A 17,654-nucleotide genomic window follows, 5' to 3' on the forward strand; every position below is an offset into this window, starting at 1 on the left:
CCGGTATGTATTCAGCAGCTGCAAGAAGCAGCAGAGATATACACATTGTCAGTCGACAACGGTGACGAATACGGCGTGGTTTCCATTGCTTGCCTCGGTGTGGGCATTGCTCCAGGTCTGAAAGACGGTTGTCGATGCATCAAGATCCGAAAGTGGAAACCAAAAAGGTGTAAGTCGTTTGGGCCATGTCCCTGTCTTCCTACCAGGGGACCGTAAAGCGCAGAGACGGGCCGTCTGGCCGGACAAGACACCCCACGTAAATTCTACGATAGTCCCCCCAATAGGGGAATTTTACGCACCCCTACCCAAAACCAAAGGCAAAGATCCAAACAACTGTCTTGGTTGATTTCTCAAAGCTCTGCTAACGTCTCGCTTGCAATGCCCGCAAGTCCCTAGCTTCCCTTTGCAGGGCTGAAAAGAGCCTCTGATAAGAGCAGGGATCAGGGCTTTAACCCAAATGCACTGTTGATCTGTCCCGACATGCCGATTCGCGCCGCGTGTTGTCCTTGTCTGGTTCCGTGATCTCGTTTCTAAGCTTGTTTCCCTCGTTTGGAACGGCGGATAGGGACGTTAGTGTCGGCATTGTCACCGGAAGTCTTCCTTTTGGCCGGTGGCTTAGACTTGATGGTTTTCTCTTCGGGCTCTGTTTTGGTTGCCGGCTTGTCTTCCTGGTCCGTTGCCGCTCCCTTGTCGTTCTCCTCTGCCTTTTCCGCCGTGGCAGCCGCCTTTCCAGAGGCTTGGGTATGGTCGCCCCTCATAATGGTAAAAGCCACCTTTTCTATATCGACGGCTCTCACACCAAGCCTCTTCGCCAAGGCCTGGGCTTTCAGAGTCAACTGGGAGTACTCGTTCTTGTTGTACTTGATGGGTCCCTTGGACCCATCATACTCCAGCCAATAAAAGGCCTCATCGGCAAAAAAGATGATGTTATTTGGAGCGTGAACAGCAAGTAGTAGCGAGGCGGTGGCCGGCCCGATGCCCTTGAGCTGAGTGAGAATATCCAGGGCCTGAGGCCACTGCTTCTTGGCCTGGTGGTACTGAGCTACGGCCTTTCGTATCGTTTCTTTCAAAGTCTTGGGATCGTTTGATGAAACGAGCTTCATGAGAGAGGGTCTGAATTTCCCATGGCGACTGTCACTCAAGTCAGTCCCACTGTGATGATACCAAACTCTCGGTAACAGTAAATGAGATCAAAGAAACACCATCCCCACAACTGCAGTAGCATTGTTCAAAACACTGGATGACGACAAGTCTGGAGACGAGAAAACACATACAGCTTCCATTCGACCAGCAATTTGACATCTTCAATCGTCATTTGTTTGGGCTTTTCCTGGCCAAACTGCTCAAGGGCTTCGCCATATCGATAGGCATCAAGCTCAGACAGAGACTTTTGGCCTTCTTTGGCTACAAGGCTGTATTAATCCATGTGCAACTTTGACCGGAATAGTCTTGTCAGAGACTTACTGCCTTTGCTTTTGGAAATAGCCTCAAGACAGGCCGGGTATCTGCTAAGGTACTCATGAAATTCGCTGTCGGTTATATTATCCGCAGACGGGATGGTCGAGCTTCCCATTACGGCTCTTGGTACAGATTGCGGTCTTGATGCCGGGCCAGGGTTGTATCGCAGGAACAACGGTCGCGATCCGCGAGATCCACCAGGCTCAATCCGACGGGTCGCTGTCCGGGAGCTCGTGCCGTTGATACGTTGATACGGTATTCGTCGATGCGAAGACCAGCAATACGCCCGAGTTAAGGCCAGATCAACCGAGATTTTTTTTTTGAGTGAGAAAGTTGAAGAACACGACCCAAGCAATGAGGTTGAACGAAACGTTTTCCTGATTCGGCCCACAATGGCGATGAGAGTGAGAATGACACCGAGTCGGATGATGATGGCGCTTCACCGGGAGAGGGATGCTGGTTTTTTGTTAATACGGGTTTGCGAAACGGCGGCTAAGCGGGAGATAACCCAAGATTAACGAGACCAATGCAGGAACCGACGAGGGGAGGGTTTCTGGAAGATGTAGAAGGTGTGCCGGTGTCGATTGACGAGACGCGATGAGAAGCGCGTCAGTGGTGTAATCAAACACCACCGAAAATGATGACAACGGGAGGCTTCAAAATACGCCAACGAGATCCCGAAACTGTTTCAAAAGCTTCCGAAGACGAAGATGGAGGAGATCATTCAACCAGAGTATAAAAGCACACTCTCATGGAAAGATACGCAACATCACAAAAGGCCCCTCTCTCACTCAGGGTCTTTCTTCATTTCTGTACCAAGCACTTAAACCCCTGCTGATAATCATCAATCTAGTTGCCCGTCACTGGGCCGTTGGCAGCTGCAAGACGACAGACTGGTCTGTGCACCCAATCAATCCAGCCCACTTCGACCACGAGCCCACCTCAGGCTCCAGTCAAAAAATTGGCGGCGGGACTTGTAGCCGCTGACTGGAATTCCAAAGACTCTCTCTCACCTTCGCGCCACTTTTACCTGCTGACCGCAAAGGAAGAAAAAAACATACAGACTTCATAGCCTTCACCGTACTTCCGTAACGGACCAACCCTTACTCCTCACTCAACTTTTTTACCCGTAAAGAAAACCCAAACCGACAAAATGGGTGGAGGTAACGTACGTGCAGATCCTCTTGCATCCCCTCCGTCCCCCGACATGTGCCCCAAAACGTTCCCCTCCAGATCCTCATCCCCGTTTCTTGCCCGCTCGGCCGTGAAGGGCCCGGTCGGCGCGGCCCTTCAAACCTACGTGGCACAGCGGAATAAGGTACTGACAGAAAGTCAATATAGGGAGCCAAGGCCGCGCAGAAGCGTGCCCGCAACGCAAAGGATGCTGCCCCCAAGGCCGCTTCTCAGCTCAAGAGCGTAGGTACTCCGTGTCTGGTGTGGGCAACAAGAAGCAGATTGCTGATGTGATACCTGATAAACAGAACGAGAAGGCCATGAACATCATTTGCAACATCTGCAAGCAGACCTTCCTCTCGACCTCCCGCAAGCCCCAGCTCGAGCAGCACTCCAGCAGCGGCAAGCACGCCGGGAAACACACGTTTGAGCAGTGCTTCCCCGAGTACAAGGAGTAGGAAATGTCTACTATCTGAACGATCAATGACCAACATTGCATAAAAACAAACAAAAAAAATGGCGAAGCGGGCGGCGCTAGGCAAACAGACAGGCAAGGGACAAAGCTAGGCGTAGGGTATGGGCATGATGGGCGACGCAGCAGGCGTGATGGCATCAGCGAACTGGCGTAATGAGGTTGATATTCGGGATATGGTTTGGATTTTTTGACGGGCATCCTCCTGGTTCTGGATGGGCATGACTGACTGGAAGTTTTCTGGCCATAGGCACTAGCTCGTCCAGAAGAAACAGGCATGATATGGATCACGTATTGGTATGAGACTGCTGTGAAAAAACTTCCATGATGAAAACCAAGGCTATGCTGTACTCCCTTGAACCCAAAACTCCAAACTAAAGGCACCAGTCCTTTAATGAGCCTCCACAGCCTTCCCCTCGCCTACAATGGGCACCGCCTCCACGACGGGACTCTTCTTCCTCGCCAACGCAGCCTGCTCAGCCCTCACGCTCTCCAAAATGTCCGGATACCAAATCTCACCCACATCCTGATGGCTCTTGACCCGGTTCCTCAACGTCGCCTCTCCCAACGTCTTGGCCACGCCTCCCTTCCTAAACGTAAACTCAACATCATCCAGCCTTCCCCCATTCTTCTCCAGCACCCTCCTCCTCAGTTCCTTGATCTCCTCCTTCACCTGTCCCACCCCCACATTCTCCAAATCCTCAAATTCTGCGTCCCCGCTCACGCCCTGAAAGAAAGGAATGCTATACCTCGCCCCTTTGCCCGCCTCCGGAGACAAGACCCTGTGCGTAGTACTCACACAAACCCCCTGAGTGAGCGCCTCCAGCCCCTGCCCTATCGCCACGACAAGCGTCCCGTCAATAGGAGGGCAATCAATCCACTCCCCCCTCATATTCTGCACCTGCAATCCCCTGTGCTGACTAGCCTGCAGCAAGTAACTAGTCAGCATACTATCCTTGTGCGGCCCAACCCCTTGATTTCCCTTCCCGCTCCCCAACGTGCCCACGTCGGGGTACTTCACAATCTTGAGCTTGTGCTGCTGCGTTTGGTTTTGTCTCCCGCCGAAGCCAGGGCCGTCAAAGTACTTGTTGAATGCGTCGGGAGGGAGGTCGATGGCCTCGGCGATGAGGGAGGTGAAGGAAATGGATATCTCCCCCATGCGGTTCATGTACTCGGTGAATGTCTCCCGGAAGTTGGGCAAGATGGATGAAGAGGGCCACTGGTTAGGCGCGAGGAGGTTGTCGTATAAGGGGGCGTCGGGGCCGGGGAGGGTGTGCTCAGTTGACAAGTCGATCTGCTCGCGGTGGTCGATCCCTCCGGCGGTGATCTCGGCAGAGAGACGGGAGTAGCCCAGGAAGGAGGGGGCGTTTTTCATTTCGATTTTGAGTCTTATATCTCCTGGTTAGTTATATGTGAGAGAGAGGATAAAGGGGGAGAAGAAGGGGAACGGACTTTTCTTCTTCGGGAATGTCAAAAAAGGCTTTGCCCTCGCTGATGACTTGTTTGAAGAGCTCATCTGGGATGCCGACGTTTTTAAGATACAAAAACCCGACTTCCATGAGGGCATGGCGCAGCTCGGCGAGGAACTGCGGTTTCGTCGCTGGGTCTGAGGCCTGAGCCAGGTCGAGGATGGGGATGGATGTAAAGGACATTGTGATCGCCACTGAGGATTAGAGTGATATGTGAGAGCCGCCTGTATCTCCGTGCCTGAGAGGGAAAAGTCTTAACAAAGAGTCAAGAATGAAAACACGCGAAAGAAAGAGTAGACTGCTTATAAATAGACCACCGGCCTACAGAATGAATGTTTCAAGAGGGTATCTTAATGATCCAATCGGATACAATATGCAGCTACACTTATATCTCTAGCTTCCTTAGCATCTGTCCGATGTCAGGTCATGTTTCCCATCACCCTCAAAATGGCGTAATCGGTCGACATCGGAGCTGCTCCATACCCAGCCCCGCATTTACTCACGGGGTGCGGGTCACAAAGCCCGGGTTTACCCCCATTTCTCCAACGGCACGCCATACCCATTCCCTTCCTTTGAAGCTTCCATGTTCGGGCCGGCTTGGTCCAAATGCCGGGCGTACTGCGCCCTTCCCTCCCGCTTACGGATGGGTCCTTACCGGACAAAACCATGCCGATTTCGTATTATGGCCTACAACTCTGGGCCCAAGCCACTTTTGCTTATTTCCTTTCCAACCTCTTGATTAGATAAATCTGCTCTCCAATGGCGCGAGCTGTTTCTGGAGGGGCATTTGTGTGTGCCTCGACGTCCTGTTCGTAGACTGAGATGTCGAAATCACTCCGAGGAGGTGGGCTTCGCGCACCACATTGCCGCCAGTTGGGAGAAGCTGCCGTCAAGAGGGGCGAGAGCGAATGTGGGCGCGACGTTGAAGGCTTGGACCACGTGCTGTTGGGCTACAACGGCTGCATGATCGTCGTCATCCACCTCCATCGGATCCGCATCCTCCATCTCTTCATCGCTGACTTCTTCATCCTGCAAGACCAACGCATCCTGCACAGGTTGCGTCTCAACTGTGTCATCCATGGTCATGTGGTCCATAGGCTTAAGGATCAGTGGCTGCTCGACAGCGTCGGTCACAGCCCAGATCTGAGCCGCGGAATCAACTACCACGAAACCAGATGACCGCGGAGCAGCCAATACAGATGTGATGAGATGAGGGAATTGTTGCACCAGTTGTGGTTCCTGGTCATCAAGTGAGAAAACCGTCAGCTCAGATCTGGCACCCTTCTTCAGCTTGTCCTGCCGAGGGTGTGGGATAGGTGCCGCAAGGGCGAACGTCCGTGACTGGTGGTTGACGGCCAGTTGAGTAAGGCGTTTGGCGGCGAGAGAAGTATCCTTGAGCTTGTAGCTGTACAGCAGCTCGTCTGACACCGTGTCGTAAACGGCAATGTCCTCGGATAGCAAGATCAAGCACGAACCCATACTCTGGATGCTACGGACTTCTCCGCGGATGATACCTGAGATAACATCCCGAATCGTACCGGTTTGTGTGTCAATGGCAACAACAAGCCCCTCGGTAGAGACCCGGTAGGCGGCAAAGAGGATCGACCCGTCTTCAGAGTAGGCGACCGCGCCACTGCGGAACACCTTTCTGGTCTCCTCAACCAGGTCTTCTTGCTTTTCACGCACAGGGAGCGTGACAGCGCGAGAGCAGTGCCAGCTGCGAAGTGGTTCCCCATCATGTCCTTTGACCGCAAGACCGTCTCGGATGCGGTACTGTGTAGACCAGAACCGTACCACACCATCGTTTCCAATGGTCGCAAACCTGGAGGAAACTGGGTCACTGGCAACATCGAAGATAGCTTGAGGAAGATCGGTGTGATGCGCCTCATTGACCCTGGTAACCAGCTCAAGTGAGTTATCCTCATGAACCTCCCAGAACTTGAGGTAGATCTCCTTCCTTTGCCGAGCAGCCTCGGCAACAGTCTTGGACCCAGTCAAGAAAGCGGCCGTGTCCCTTTCAGGGGGTTGCCACTCATCGATCGACGCCAACCACTTCCCGTCTTTAGAAAAGGAGAGACTTGTGGCCGTTGGCTCCATAATTGGCTGGCCATCCCTTGTGATATTGGCCTCTGTAGAGCTGGTGCGTGCAATCGCGTGCTTAGACACACCCTGAAATGAAGCAAGGTCAAAGACCTGAACAAGAGGAGCTGATACAGTTGTCCCGGCTCCCTGTGTGGCCTGCTGCCCGTTTCCAACACACAGGAACATCTGAGAAGGGTTGCGCGGATTGGATGTGGCCACCACGGGAGCCGAAATCTCATCGGCTGACCGCCAGACACGACGAACCAAGGATTCCTTTGAAGGCGTCTCTTCTAACACAAGAGACTGGATGCCAGAAACATACATGGTCGGCTTCATCTCAGCAGTTGAAAGAACCATGGTGGAATTGTCGTCGAGATGGACGGCGTACGATGCACCGCGCGGCGAAATGGTGATGTTTTCGATGGTTGCTGACAGATGAGGAAGAGTTTCCGTCCGACCGGCATCAATCTGCCAAAGAACCAAGACAGTTTCGGCGCCACCAGAGATGAGATAGTTTCCTGACATCGATTAGCATCTTGCGAGCGGTTCTGAGCACATGCAGTCCTTACCATCTCTAGACAACTTAACGCTATGAACAGCTCTCCGATGCCAATGGAGCTTCGTAGGCTGCAAGGTGCGCTCTGCAATTCCAGACAATACATCATTGTACAAGTAGATGGCACCCCGAGCGCAACCGACGACCACATCAGCTCTGATGAGTTTCTTGTCCTTCAGTACAGGATGAACATCCAGACAGCTGATGATATCGGGAAGGTCGAAAGAGTGGAAGTCGAATTTTAGCGTGTCGATGGAAGCGACCTTGCTCGCCTTGAAGTAGCCAATGTGCAAAACCGTTTTCGCAGCGGCAACAATCAGCCTCCCACTAGCAGCGAACCGAAGCATCTGAGGACTTTGATCGAAACTGTGAAGAAGCAACCCCTCCCCTTTCCCTTCTAACAGGCTCTCCCTCGTATGGGCGACGATTTGCGCAGAGGTAGGAGTAGTGTTCTGAAGGACGAGAAGTACATCGATTTTGGAATTGGGAAGGTCAATCGCATCGACAGACATATCGACAAGGTTGCTGGAAGTGATGGTGAATGGGGTGTCAGATCCAGTGCCTAATCTCCAATTGATGTTCCAGATACGGCCATCAGAGCAGGCAACCCAAATGTAGGCTCCCTGAGTCTTGGACAGCGATGTGGCCACGATATGGGCTGGAGTGGTCGCATTTTCGCTGTCCGTCTCTGTCAATGGGATAGGGATACGGCGGATCGGCAGGGAGCTTTCGGTGGAAAATACTTGGATCGAAGTATTGTAGGTTATTATGAGAAACCTAGGTATGTCAGTCAGGATGGAATCTGTGAATAGCTGGGCCCCTCCTGGCATTCTTACTTCTCGTCTGGGGAAAAGATGGGATCAATGTTGAGCATCCGGCCGCCCATTGGGGGTTGGACCTTCCACTGTGACAGTGACGATACACCTGGCAAGCCTGAATGTCCGTTTATCGGCTGAAGGCTTGTGTCGTCTGTGTGGCTTGTTTGGTTGGCTCCTTCCCCGTTCAACGCATCTGCCTTCTCCTGTTCTGTTTTGCGACGGTGCTTCTTCTGCTGCGCTTGTGCCGAGTCGTCTTTTGGTTCACGTTTCCGCTTTTTCAACGAGGCGCTATCGCCGTTGGTATCTGTTTTTGACGGCATCGTGTGATAGGGCAGCAACTGACGTCTGACCTTTTCTGGGGGATCTCGGCGAGAAATCAATGCTGTGATGTCGAGAATGGAATCAAACAGCCCAAGCTTCGCACGCCCAGTCCAGTCGCCAATTGCGACTAAGCGGAAGAAATTTTGGCGGAGTCGCAAAAAAAGTTACAGTGGGGCCGGTTGCTTATCGCCGATAAGCACGAGCCAATCCCTGTCCCTGAGACAAAGATTTGCGGCAACTTTCAGAGGTCTCGGCAGGCGTCGCGACAACTTCAGCGCATCCATCCACTTTCTGCCCAGTCATCACTGACCGACACTTTTCCGGCATCTCCCACCGCAAAACCCAGGGCTCCCAATACATCAACTTCTCCGGCTTCAGAAACATCTTCCGGAACACCCTTTCACATTAGACTCCACCCGAGCTCGACGCGCATCTATCTACACTCTCGACAAAATGATTATTCCGGTTCGCTGCTTCTCATGTGGCAAGGTCGTGGGTGACCTTTGGGAAAAGTTCGTTGTCTTGATCGAGGACAGAGGGCTCGCCGATGGAGAGGCCCTTGATGAGCTCGGCTGCAAGCGCTACTGCTGCCGTCGCATGGTCATGACCCACGTTGACTTGATCGAGAAGCTTCTGAAGTACGAATTTTGTTCGGGCACACTTTTCTGACTGGATTTGGCTGACACCCTCGCTCTAGGTACACTCCCGATGGCCGCAACAGCAAGAAGCTCAGCATGGCCAATCCTGGTCACATGGAATAATAGACAACACCCGTTTAGATGCATTTTCGTCCGGCGTTATGGGTTGGTTATACAGGCAGCAGGGGCATACTGGTCTCAACCATTTTATTTGGGGGCGGGAAAAAGATTGTTTTTATGAGGATGAGGCGTCAGGGTTGACTTGCTTTGGATGCGCGAGGGCGGCGGCAGCATGATTTTAAAATGTTTCGGCAGAGAACCTCGAGAAATGTTTTGGTGAAGAATGGTAAAAGCGGACGACAGTTTCACGCACATGGACTTGGCCGGCGCTCAACTAAGGGAATAGAGCAGACATACTGTCAATTTTATTTGCCGTGCAATGCAACCAGCAGATTGCATGTCGTTATGTCAGACTAGAAGCTCTGCCTTTGTTCCAGAGACATACTTACACACTTACTTTGGGAATACAGTTCTTCATGGCACATCACCCATCCTTGATGACGGGGATCCACTTCCCATCCTCACTTCGAGATGAGATTCGGGTGGACATCAGCAGCCCTTTTATCCCACCAACGAACTTGTTAAGCTAGGAACTTTTATCATTTCAACGCAGCCTTCTTGGACACAGCGCTGGGCAACAAGGAAGGTTCACCCGTGCCTCATCCTTCCCGCGCTGTCCTTCTTCTAGAAAATGCAGTATGTACCACTTTACCCCGGTCTATGCAACCCATACCAGATTTGTGAGGTAATCTCGGTCAGCAAGAGGTGCTCATGCTGTTGGTTCCTCTTCCCGAACTGCAACAGACCCCTCCACTAACAGAGCAGAGATCGTGGACCCGAGCCAGTCTTCCATTCTGCTTCCTACAGACCGACGCGTGCATTACACGACAACGGCCAGAACCTCCTGTGCAACCATAGCATCTCGTCCGAAGGCGTCGTCGTGGCGTCTAAGCGCCCGTTGCCGCGTCTAATCGCGGTTGTTCTGCAGGCTTGTGGGTCAAAGGAATATAGCTTTCTCTCTTGTCTCAATCACTCTGCAGAATCCATGAAGGGAAAGGGATCCTAAGCGCGGAGGCTGTTGGTGGAGATGAAGGATCTAAAGAGAGAAGTTAATATTAGCCGCATTTGGCAGACCTCGTGTACTGTCATGAGTAGGTTATCTTACCATTGCTGCCAGCACTCAAAGTCCCTCACAAAACACAGCACACTTACAAACTCCTACAACCTATGAGAGGCGCGCATCCATTGATCCCACACTAGCGCCAAAACCAACCATCAGGATCCAAACAGTCGGAATCGCTTGACCGCCACACACGGTCCGGCCCCTGCTGCCCGTGGTGGTGTTCTTCCTGTTGTCCTTGTGTGGGTGGCCATGCTGCAGCCCAGACCAGAATCTCAATTCCAACGCCATCATGCCTTTGCAGAGCTTCATCAAACTTTCCTCTGCCGAGATTGATTCACCGCCTCTACTGAGAGACGATGCTTCAGTGCCGTCTCTAAGTTTTGTACCCATGGAGCAGGCCTGCCTTTTTCTCGGCCGTCCGGATAACAAGTCAAGGTAGCAGCACACTGTGCCTATGCGGACGAGAAGTTTCATGGCCCCCGCAGATCCATCCTCTCACTCATTTGCAAAATCAATGCCGATATGACCGAGTATCAGGTTAGGTGTACACTTGTCACCTTTCGGTTCAACATAACCCCCTCCATCACGGAAGGGTGGTGCTTGCAGTGATACTCGATGATGTTTGTCGAGCGCGGCTTGTCACCATGTGGTACCAAGGGACATCAGCAACCACCCGTATACAGATCTCGTCTGTGCTTGCGTGCCAAACTGCCATTGGCCGTGATCACTAAAGCCAAACGAAACAAGTGAAGCTCGTCCAAAGCACTCCCAGCTGGCTGGGAACAAGTGGTGATCTAGGGAATCCAACGGCAATCCTATTGGCCAAGAGAGCTGCCCCTCATCCCGAGAAGTTTGGAGCAGGGGGGTCGAGAATGGTGCCCCCTGACTTGCTGGGAACGCGAGCCTAACGACGTTTTAAGCGCCGACTTCATCGCCATGCAGTTTATCGGTAGTGAGGGGCGCCGTCGCCATCATCTGACTGGCCGGAGACAAAAGACGCGCATTGGGTGTGTGCGGGATGGGGACTTTTTTGACATCAGTATTGTCAGCCTTATCCAGAAATATCGAGAGGGGAGAGGATGGCCTACACCAGGCCGGTTCAATCTCGCCTTCGCCGTGTAATCACTCTTGGTGTGCCTCCAACAGACAGGCCATCACCGTCATGTGCAAAGAGCAATTTGGGCGAGCAATACAACATCCAGGTCGACAGATAGAAACCCTTGGCCGTAGGATTCGAATTGTTACTGTGCAGCAGGAGCCAACACCTGCAGGTCCGTTGGCGGTTTAGTCTATCCCCTGTTGGGCAAGACGCCCTTCCCAGACCCTGGCTTCCCGCAGCACGACACGCCTCTCTTGGTCTCTGCCCCAACCAGAGTGCTGCCTTCTAACCGCACTGCACACTCTCCTCCCCTCTGCCACTGACCACTACCGGATGTCCTTTGAATGAACCACTGGCTGACAGCTCTACGGCTCCCCACGCGAACATTTCCAAGCTATCACCATCCTTCCCAAGCTTGTCTAGAAGCTGCACTACCTGCTGCGTCCTGGTCGGCGTGTTGGTTGTCGTGGTATCTGGTGTGTTGTTCCCCGCAGCAAGAAGACAGCCCGCAAGCCCGCATCGGCCTCCCCTTCGGTCCCAATCAGGCTGAAGCCCTACGCCGGTGATCCGTCGTGCTGCAAGGAAACACCCACGGTGGCTTGCCTTTGGTGCTCGGGACCTTGGCCACCCCCAAGCATCCTTCTTCCTTAAGGGACGCCCTCTTCCCACCAGAGATACCTCAGCTCAGCTCCCGGCGCATCGTGCAATGCTGTATCCCGATACCTACTTGCGCGCCTAATTGTCGACACACAGCATCTGCCAACAACCGCGCACAGGTTCTCCGATATTTTGCTTCCTAAGCGCAGTCGTGCTGTGCTGCCTACTGCTTGCCTTGCCGTCTCGGTGTTGGGGCAAACCCTTTAACCAACGACTGATAACTGCTGGCCTGGCCGTTGACTGGGTTAGCGAGATCTACACCTCGGCTCACTGCGGCGCATTGGGTCGGAAGTGGCTGCAATGGCTCTTGAAGCTCCCCTGAGGACATCAACGGGAAGCATCAGGTCGATATACCCTTCATACGCCGAAATGGCACTCTCCTCTGGACGAGAGTCCCCTGCGCTGACGTCCCAATATATGGCGTATGATATCCCTTCCCAGCCAACCCCGAATTGGTAAACCCTGTTGGTTGACATTTATCTTTTCCCAGCTCCTCGTCCGGCCCTGACTCCCAAGCCCTTCGTCCAAATTCTTTTACGAGACCAAGCTCGGCGCATCTTATGAGCCCGAGCAGCGATATTGTTGGCCCATCACCTGTGACTTCGAACGGAACCGAGACTACGGAAATTGAGGACGAAGAGGTGGAAGAGATTGAAGAAGCGACTGGGTTTGGGCGCAATTCGGTTTGTGGACCTTGTCTATGCCTTATGTATGATATCGTGCCGGTCATAATAACTAATGGTTGCCAGTTGTTGATGCTGAAAACGAACATTCCGGATCATGTACGAAAATCCGGAAGTGAAGAGGTCGTCTCGGTGATACACGCGCCCCCAAATTTTCAAGACTGGGTATGAAGGCTCAAGGCAAATGGATGATAGGATGACCCAAGCTGACGTTGGATTTTGCCAGAAGTCCGGTGATACTACCTCGAAATCAAGTGTTTCGAACTCTGTGAGCGGTGCGAGTATAGCCAGTAGCGGTGCCAGTCCGCCGCCTAGCGAACCGTCAACTGTAGTAGTAAGGTGTCCTGTTGAGTGAGGGCAGTCTAAACATGGTGCTAACTCTGTACAAAGACAAGACATTCCCTAAACCAGTCGCCCCCTATGGTTAACACCAGAGTACGACCCGTGTCATTCAATATTGATGCTCCGACACCTCAGGCTCAGAAATTGGAAGATGTCTACGCCAATGAATCTACAAAAACACGATCCAGCACTGCTAGCAGCCTTGAATGTAAGAGTGGACAAACAGACACCACTGGCAAATTCGATGCTAATTCGTTGTGAAGTGATACCCGAAATCATTGAGAATGACGGGGACGAGGAGTTTGAAGACGCGGACGAATTCGCCAATCCCACACGAGGCCAAGATACCGAAGTGAAAGCACTTAAAGCGGCCCTTGAAGAGTGCTGGACATTATGCAATACTCTCGCCAACCTCAGTTCGATTCACCGAAAGCAAGTCTTCCACAGCTCTGGCACTCCTGATGCCCACGAAAGGGCATGGAAATGCTGCTGGAAGCTCTGCAAACGATTATATCACAGCCGCGACGACGTCTCAGAGTCATTTGGAGTGCGGACCAATCTAGATCTATGTCGGGACTTTTGTCAGTCACTTTTTGATGTGAGGCAAAGGACCAATGAGACGGCGGACTCGATCCTGAGGGTCAGCTTTGAGCTCAACAATCAGTACGTTTCCTTTTGTTGGTGACGGGGATATCATGTCTAACAAGATGACACAGTTTATACAGCGCTCAGGACAGCCGAACGCTCCCTGAAGCCTTCCGGGAGCGAACACTGGATTTCTACATCACCCTGTGTCACCGACTGATGAAGCAACGTAACGACTTGGCCGAAGAAACCGACTCGTTGCTACGGGCATGCTGGGCGCTGGCTGAGATGCTCTTCAGCCTTCGGCAAAACCGAAGAGATGGAAAGGCCCCCGACGAAGAACTCCTTGGCTCAGCCGTCCAGGCTTGTTGGGAGCTGTGCGACATATTCCGTGAGGGCTGGACACAGGTTCGACCAGATCGCGGTACACCGAGACCAAACCAGGTCAACTTTTTCGCGGCCAACCCAACTTTTGGCCTGCAAATGAGCAGTCACCAATCTGAAGTCGAGCGCTCCAATGCCGGAAGCCGTGCCTCCCTACGCTCGAAACGGGAGAGTTTGCGGAGCCTGGGTGAACTTGAGCGACCTCGCGCACGACCCGTCGTACCCGAAACTCCAGTGACTGAATTTGAAGATACACCAATCTCACCCGACGCCAGCCCACAGATGCCCAACATTCTTGTGCTTGGGACGTCGGACTCTCGCAGCGATCGTGGGGGGCGTTGGTCGAGCAATGCCTCGAACCTGTCTGGTTACAGCCAAAACACGTCCAGCACGGCCACCACAGCGACGACGATAGAAGATGTCAACATCACCCGCATCAAAGCCCTCGTCGTGAAGGCGGCACTCAACATTGGTTTTGACCGCAGTGCACCGGGGGCAGATGCGTCATCCGCTCTACAATCATTCGTCAACGACCTCCCTCAGCACACCTTTGGTGGGCTGCCCAACCAAGTCTCTTTGCTGCAGAATTACAAGAATCTCGTGTTAGCAGACGCCTCATTCCGCTCTCCGGCTACATTACCCGCCCGTGGGAAGCGGTTCAACGCTGTGGAAGTGGCCAAGAGCGTCGGGTGGATGATGATCAGATCAGGCCAGTATAACTTTTTGAGGGATCTATACCGGCTTGTCTTCGGGTGTCAGCTAGAGGATGCCGACACGAGGAAGAATGTTTCCATTGTGGTATAACGGGGGCAGCCCCCTCGTTGGTCATACCGAGGACGGGGAGATTGGGATCCCGGTTACAAACCAGGTCGCGGCCAGGTGTGTGTCGGCCGAAGAGAATTTCGCTTGTGGCTGCGTCGCATAAACATCACTTTGTTCAGAAGAACCTCGGATTCAATACCCCTGATCGAGCGAAGCCGCCTTTTCATCAACTCAACACTCGAGGCGCCGTCAGTCTCTACCGCAGAGAACCAACCCACAATTTGCGCAAATCTACCACCCTACCTACTACGACCATTTATTCAACTACATAATTCCTCGTTGTTTGTCAGATACCCTTTGTTTTACGGCTTTTTTTATTTTTAATTTCACCACCTTAGAAAACCTTGACGAACTGCCTACTTTTTACTTCTTTGCCTATGTGTATTTCCATTGCAAGGCGCTCTGGGTCAGACACTTTGAGCATGGCGGGGTTTGGGAAAGAGGCGAAAATGAGTGATATGAAATTTTAGTTTTGCGACAAGAACAAAGATGAACCTGTAAAATTGAGTAATAAGCCTGTGTAAGCGAACTTTTTCGTGTCGGAGTATTCAACTGTCGGTATTGATATCTGAAAGGATGTGACAAAATCTTCAAGTGCTGGGCAGTAATTGTCTGGTGGTAGAGTCAGGAATGGAATGCGTTATGCGTCGGCTATGAACCGATACCGTTGTTGTCCATATCTGGTATCTATCAACAGTTAAGCCACATATGATTATGGTGTAAAAAGTGAGCGTGGTATATATGTAATTATCGTATCTATCATTACGCATATATGCATCGAATAAAGCCCTTATTTCTCTTCCCCTGGGGTATCGGAATAAACCCATATAAACGCCCTGAAAAAGCCATGTTCAACAGAGAAGCGAACGTTATGTTTGTTGTCCCTTTTTTTTACATGTGCCCATTCGTTCCCTTACAAAAAATGGTACAAAAACACAAGTGAACGAAATCTAGGTATCCGCGCGAAAACAGCGTTTTAAGCAGTGAAGACAACAGCAGCAACAGTAGCAACGACTGGCCACCACCCAGCATTCTCCAAAAGAGCACGCAGACCATCACCAGCAGCAGAGCCAGGAGCGTCGGTGCCGCCGGGAGCAGTGGTGCCATCCGGAAGAGTACCGTTGATCAGAATCGTGCTGGTTCCGTTGACATTGGCGACGTCAATCACAGACTTGTCGAGGGCCGCGTAGCTTCCGTTGCCGATCAAGTCCTTCATGTACTGCTCGTCGTCATTGTCGTCACAGCCGCAGACGCTGTCCTCAGCGCAGGCGCAAATCACAGGTTTGGTCTCTCTCTGGTCGGTGGTGACGTTGTAGAAAGTGTAGCCCTCGGGACGGTGGTACAAGTAAGCGCTGGTCAGCCAGAGGCCAGGCCAGAAGGCGAGGAAAGCAGCTCCAAAGAAGAGGGGGGCAACGCCGCGGGTGGGCGAACGTCCACCAGCCCTATAAGGCACTGCGGCACCACCGCCGTAGTATCTGCCACCGCCATATGCGGGTGCTGGGCCGGTTCCGGTCGAGGTCCGGCCGCCCGAGTTGAAGCCAGGAGAGCCTCTTGTCCTATTTTGTGGTGTGTTAGTCGAGCCGAAGGAATCCAAGAATGAGAGACGCTACAATGATGAGGAACCCCAGTAGTGGACGCAGGACTTCGGTACGGAAATGTCGCCCTATCCGATCCCGACGTCGACGACGAAGGTCCAGCTCCCCTGGTCCAGGTTGGCCAAGACCAGACATTTGACCAGGAGGCTTGCGTCGACGGAGGAGTAGATTTCGCGGATGAAGGTTTCCTGATTCTGGATCTTCACCCAAAACCGAGCCCAACACTATCAGGCCATTCTTTCACGGTAGGTTAAGAAAATTACCCAAACAACATCTAACTTACCCAGAACTGCCGCCGCCGCCAGTAGAGCCCGAGCCCGAGGTACCAGAAGAACCGCCGCCCGAAGACCCTGACGATCCCGATGACCCGCCACCGCCGCCGCCGCCGCCGCCGCGACCACCTCCACCGCCTCCGCCTCTCCGCTTCCAGAGTTCGCTATCATCATGAGAATGGGTGTCGCGCTCGCTGTGTCGTACTGGCTCATGCTGTGCAATCTCCCCAATTGGTGGTGACACAAGACCGTGTACTGTCGCGTCGGCGACGAGGAGCGCCGACAAAAACGTGGAAACCTTCATAGTAGGTGTGTGTGATGCGTGCGTGTGGGTGAATTGACGTGTAGCTAGTAAAAGTAGTTTTTCCAAATGCGAATGAGATTGCGAGGCGACCTCTAATTTGCAGGTGTCAAGTCTACTTGCAGATATGGCTGATATAGATGACGAGCTTTTTTAAAAGTTGGTTAACTACGCAACGTGACATGCAGGCTTGATACCTTATATGTTCCCTGGAGAATGTTTCACAGAGCATGACATGACAGAGCCACAAAAAGCAGGCGGCGCGGGTTTTGGCTGCAGGTGCTCTCTTTTGCGTGTGCCAAGACCATGGGTGGCGGAGGGTCCTGTTCATGGGGCCCCATGATGCTGTTCCTGCTCGTTGGAACCAATCAGGAGTGTCCCTAGGCCTTGTTGCCGACCAAGAGCCTTCGAGCTGACAAGGCGCTTTTTTTGGTGAATTCCAAAAAGATAAGATGAGATTCTTCGCTTTGGGATAGCATGAAGTGTGGCTTGCCGCACGACGCCACAAAGACTTATAGTACAAGCCATGTCATCTGCCGGGCTCTTGAAAGCGAATTTGCGTCCATTTGCTCTTTGAATCCACCAAGAGAGATGAAGTGGCTGACCGGGTCACTGTTGAAAGGGGCAAAAGGGTGTGTCCAACTCGGATTCGGGTTCAAAGTTGTCGTCGGCATTCCGCTGGAGAATCGGGGGATCATGTTCAACAGCGCTATGACGTCCGAGACTCCCCCTGTAATTTTGCTG

The 17,654-nt window shown here is 52.6% G+C and overlaps 8 protein-coding genes across 8 annotated transcripts; 4 read left to right on the top strand and 4 right to left on the bottom strand.

Annotated features, from left to right (window-relative positions):
- Nucleotides 1-530: 530 nt before the first annotated feature.
- On the bottom strand, nucleotides 531-2,271 carry QC761_102520 (uncharacterized protein; the record flags this gene model as incomplete). The annotated part of the gene is made up of 3 exons (XM_062873497.1): nucleotides 1,465-2,271; nucleotides 1,275-1,404; nucleotides 531-1,131 (listed from the first exon to the last, which is right to left on the bottom strand). The coding sequence occupies exons 1-3, from the start codon at nucleotides 1,571-1,573 to the stop codon at nucleotides 531-533; spliced, it is 840 nt and encodes a 279-aa protein (XP_062736533.1). The 5' UTR covers nucleotides 1,574-2,271.
- Nucleotides 1,633-3,089, top strand: QC761_102530 (uncharacterized protein; the record flags this gene model as incomplete). The annotated part of the gene is made up of 4 exons (XM_062873498.1): nucleotides 1,633-2,354; nucleotides 2,460-2,626; nucleotides 2,800-2,874; nucleotides 2,940-3,089. The coding sequence occupies exons 2-4, from the start codon at nucleotides 2,612-2,614 to the stop codon at nucleotides 3,087-3,089; spliced, it is 240 nt and encodes a 79-aa protein (XP_062736534.1). The 5' UTR covers nucleotides 1,633-2,354; nucleotides 2,460-2,611.
- QC761_0002200 (uncharacterized protein) lies at nucleotides 2,942-4,755 on the bottom strand (the record flags this gene model as incomplete). The annotated part of the gene is made up of 2 exons (XM_062871759.1): nucleotides 2,942-4,491; nucleotides 4,556-4,755. 2 exons carry the CDS (start codon nucleotides 4,753-4,755, stop codon nucleotides 3,495-3,497), a joined length of 1,197 nt encoding a protein of 398 aa, XP_062736535.1. The 3' UTR covers nucleotides 2,942-3,494.
- On the top strand, nucleotides 3,498-4,452 carry QC761_0002210 (uncharacterized protein; the record flags this gene model as incomplete). The annotated part of the gene is made up of 2 exons (XM_062871760.1): nucleotides 3,498-3,887; nucleotides 4,171-4,452. 2 exons carry the CDS (start codon nucleotides 3,498-3,500, stop codon nucleotides 4,450-4,452), a joined length of 672 nt encoding a protein of 223 aa, XP_062736536.1.
- A 648-nt stretch (nucleotides 4,756-5,403) lies between the features above and the next one.
- NAN1 (NET1-associated nuclear protein 1) lies at nucleotides 5,404-8,476 on the bottom strand (the record flags this gene model as incomplete). The annotated part of the gene is made up of 3 exons (XM_062873499.1): nucleotides 8,047-8,476; nucleotides 7,224-7,987; nucleotides 5,404-7,172 (listed from the first exon to the last, which is right to left on the bottom strand). The coding sequence occupies exons 1-3, from the start codon at nucleotides 8,346-8,348 to the stop codon at nucleotides 5,404-5,406; spliced, it is 2,835 nt and encodes a 944-aa protein (XP_062736537.1). The 5' UTR covers nucleotides 8,349-8,476.
- RPB10 (DNA-directed RNA polymerase II subunit L) lies at nucleotides 8,290-9,429 on the top strand. Its single transcript, XM_062873500.1, has 2 exons — nucleotides 8,290-8,987; nucleotides 9,047-9,429. Exons 1-2 carry the CDS (start codon nucleotides 8,803-8,805, stop codon nucleotides 9,108-9,110), a joined length of 249 nt encoding a protein of 82 aa, XP_062736538.1. The 5' UTR covers nucleotides 8,290-8,802; the 3' UTR covers nucleotides 9,111-9,429.
- A 1,467-nt stretch (nucleotides 9,430-10,896) lies between these two features.
- QC761_102570 (uncharacterized protein) lies at nucleotides 10,897-15,348 on the top strand. Its single transcript, XM_062873501.1, has 7 exons — nucleotides 10,897-12,348; nucleotides 12,417-12,609; nucleotides 12,676-12,774; nucleotides 12,836-12,943; nucleotides 13,000-13,159; nucleotides 13,215-13,614; nucleotides 13,668-15,348. Exons 1-7 carry the CDS (start codon nucleotides 12,227-12,229, stop codon nucleotides 14,722-14,724), a joined length of 2,139 nt encoding a protein of 712 aa, XP_062736539.1. The 5' UTR covers nucleotides 10,897-12,226; the 3' UTR covers nucleotides 14,725-15,348.
- Nucleotides 15,349-15,415: 67 nt separating this feature from the next.
- QC761_102580 (uncharacterized protein) lies at nucleotides 15,416-17,574 on the bottom strand. Its single transcript, XM_062873502.1, has 2 exons — nucleotides 16,621-17,574; nucleotides 15,416-16,298 (listed from the first exon to the last, which is right to left on the bottom strand). The coding sequence occupies exons 1-2, from the start codon at nucleotides 16,911-16,913 to the stop codon at nucleotides 15,719-15,721; spliced, it is 873 nt and encodes a 290-aa protein (XP_062736540.1). The 5' UTR covers nucleotides 16,914-17,574; the 3' UTR covers nucleotides 15,416-15,718.
- Nucleotides 17,575-17,654: the final 80 nt, after the last annotated feature.

This window comes from Podospora bellae-mahoneyi, assembly GCF_035222275.1.
Source record: "Podospora bellae-mahoneyi strain CBS 112042 chromosome 1 map unlocalized CBS112042p_1, whole genome shotgun sequence".
NCBI lineage: Eukaryota > Fungi > Ascomycota > Sordariomycetes > Sordariales > Podosporaceae > Podospora > Podospora bellae-mahoneyi.

Coding starts and splice junctions, on each gene's coding strand:
- QC761_102580 (XM_062873502.1), bottom strand. CDS start 16,913: ATGAAGGTTTCCACGTTTTTGTCGGCGCTCCTCGTCGCCGACGCGACA. Junction 16,299..16,620: donor GGCGGCGGCGGCAGTTCTGG/GTAAGTTAGATG, acceptor ACCACAAAATAG/GACAAGAGGCTCTCCTGGCT.
- RPB10 (XM_062873500.1), top strand. CDS start 8,803: ATGATTATTCCGGTTCGCTGCTTCTCATGTGGCAAGGTCGTGGGTGAC. Junction 8,988..9,046: donor TTGATCGAGAAGCTTCTGAA/GTACGAATTTTG, acceptor CCCTCGCTCTAG/GTACACTCCCGATGGCCGCA.
- QC761_102570 (XM_062873501.1), top strand. CDS start 12,227: ATGGCTCTTGAAGCTCCCCTGAGGACATCAACGGGAAGCATCAGGTCG. Junction 12,944..12,999: donor GCGAACCGTCAACTGTAGTA/GTAAGGTGTCCT, acceptor CTCTGTACAAAG/ACAAGACATTCCCTAAACCA. Junction 13,160..13,214: donor CACTGCTAGCAGCCTTGAAT/GTAAGAGTGGAC, acceptor TTCGTTGTGAAG/TGATACCCGAAATCATTGAG.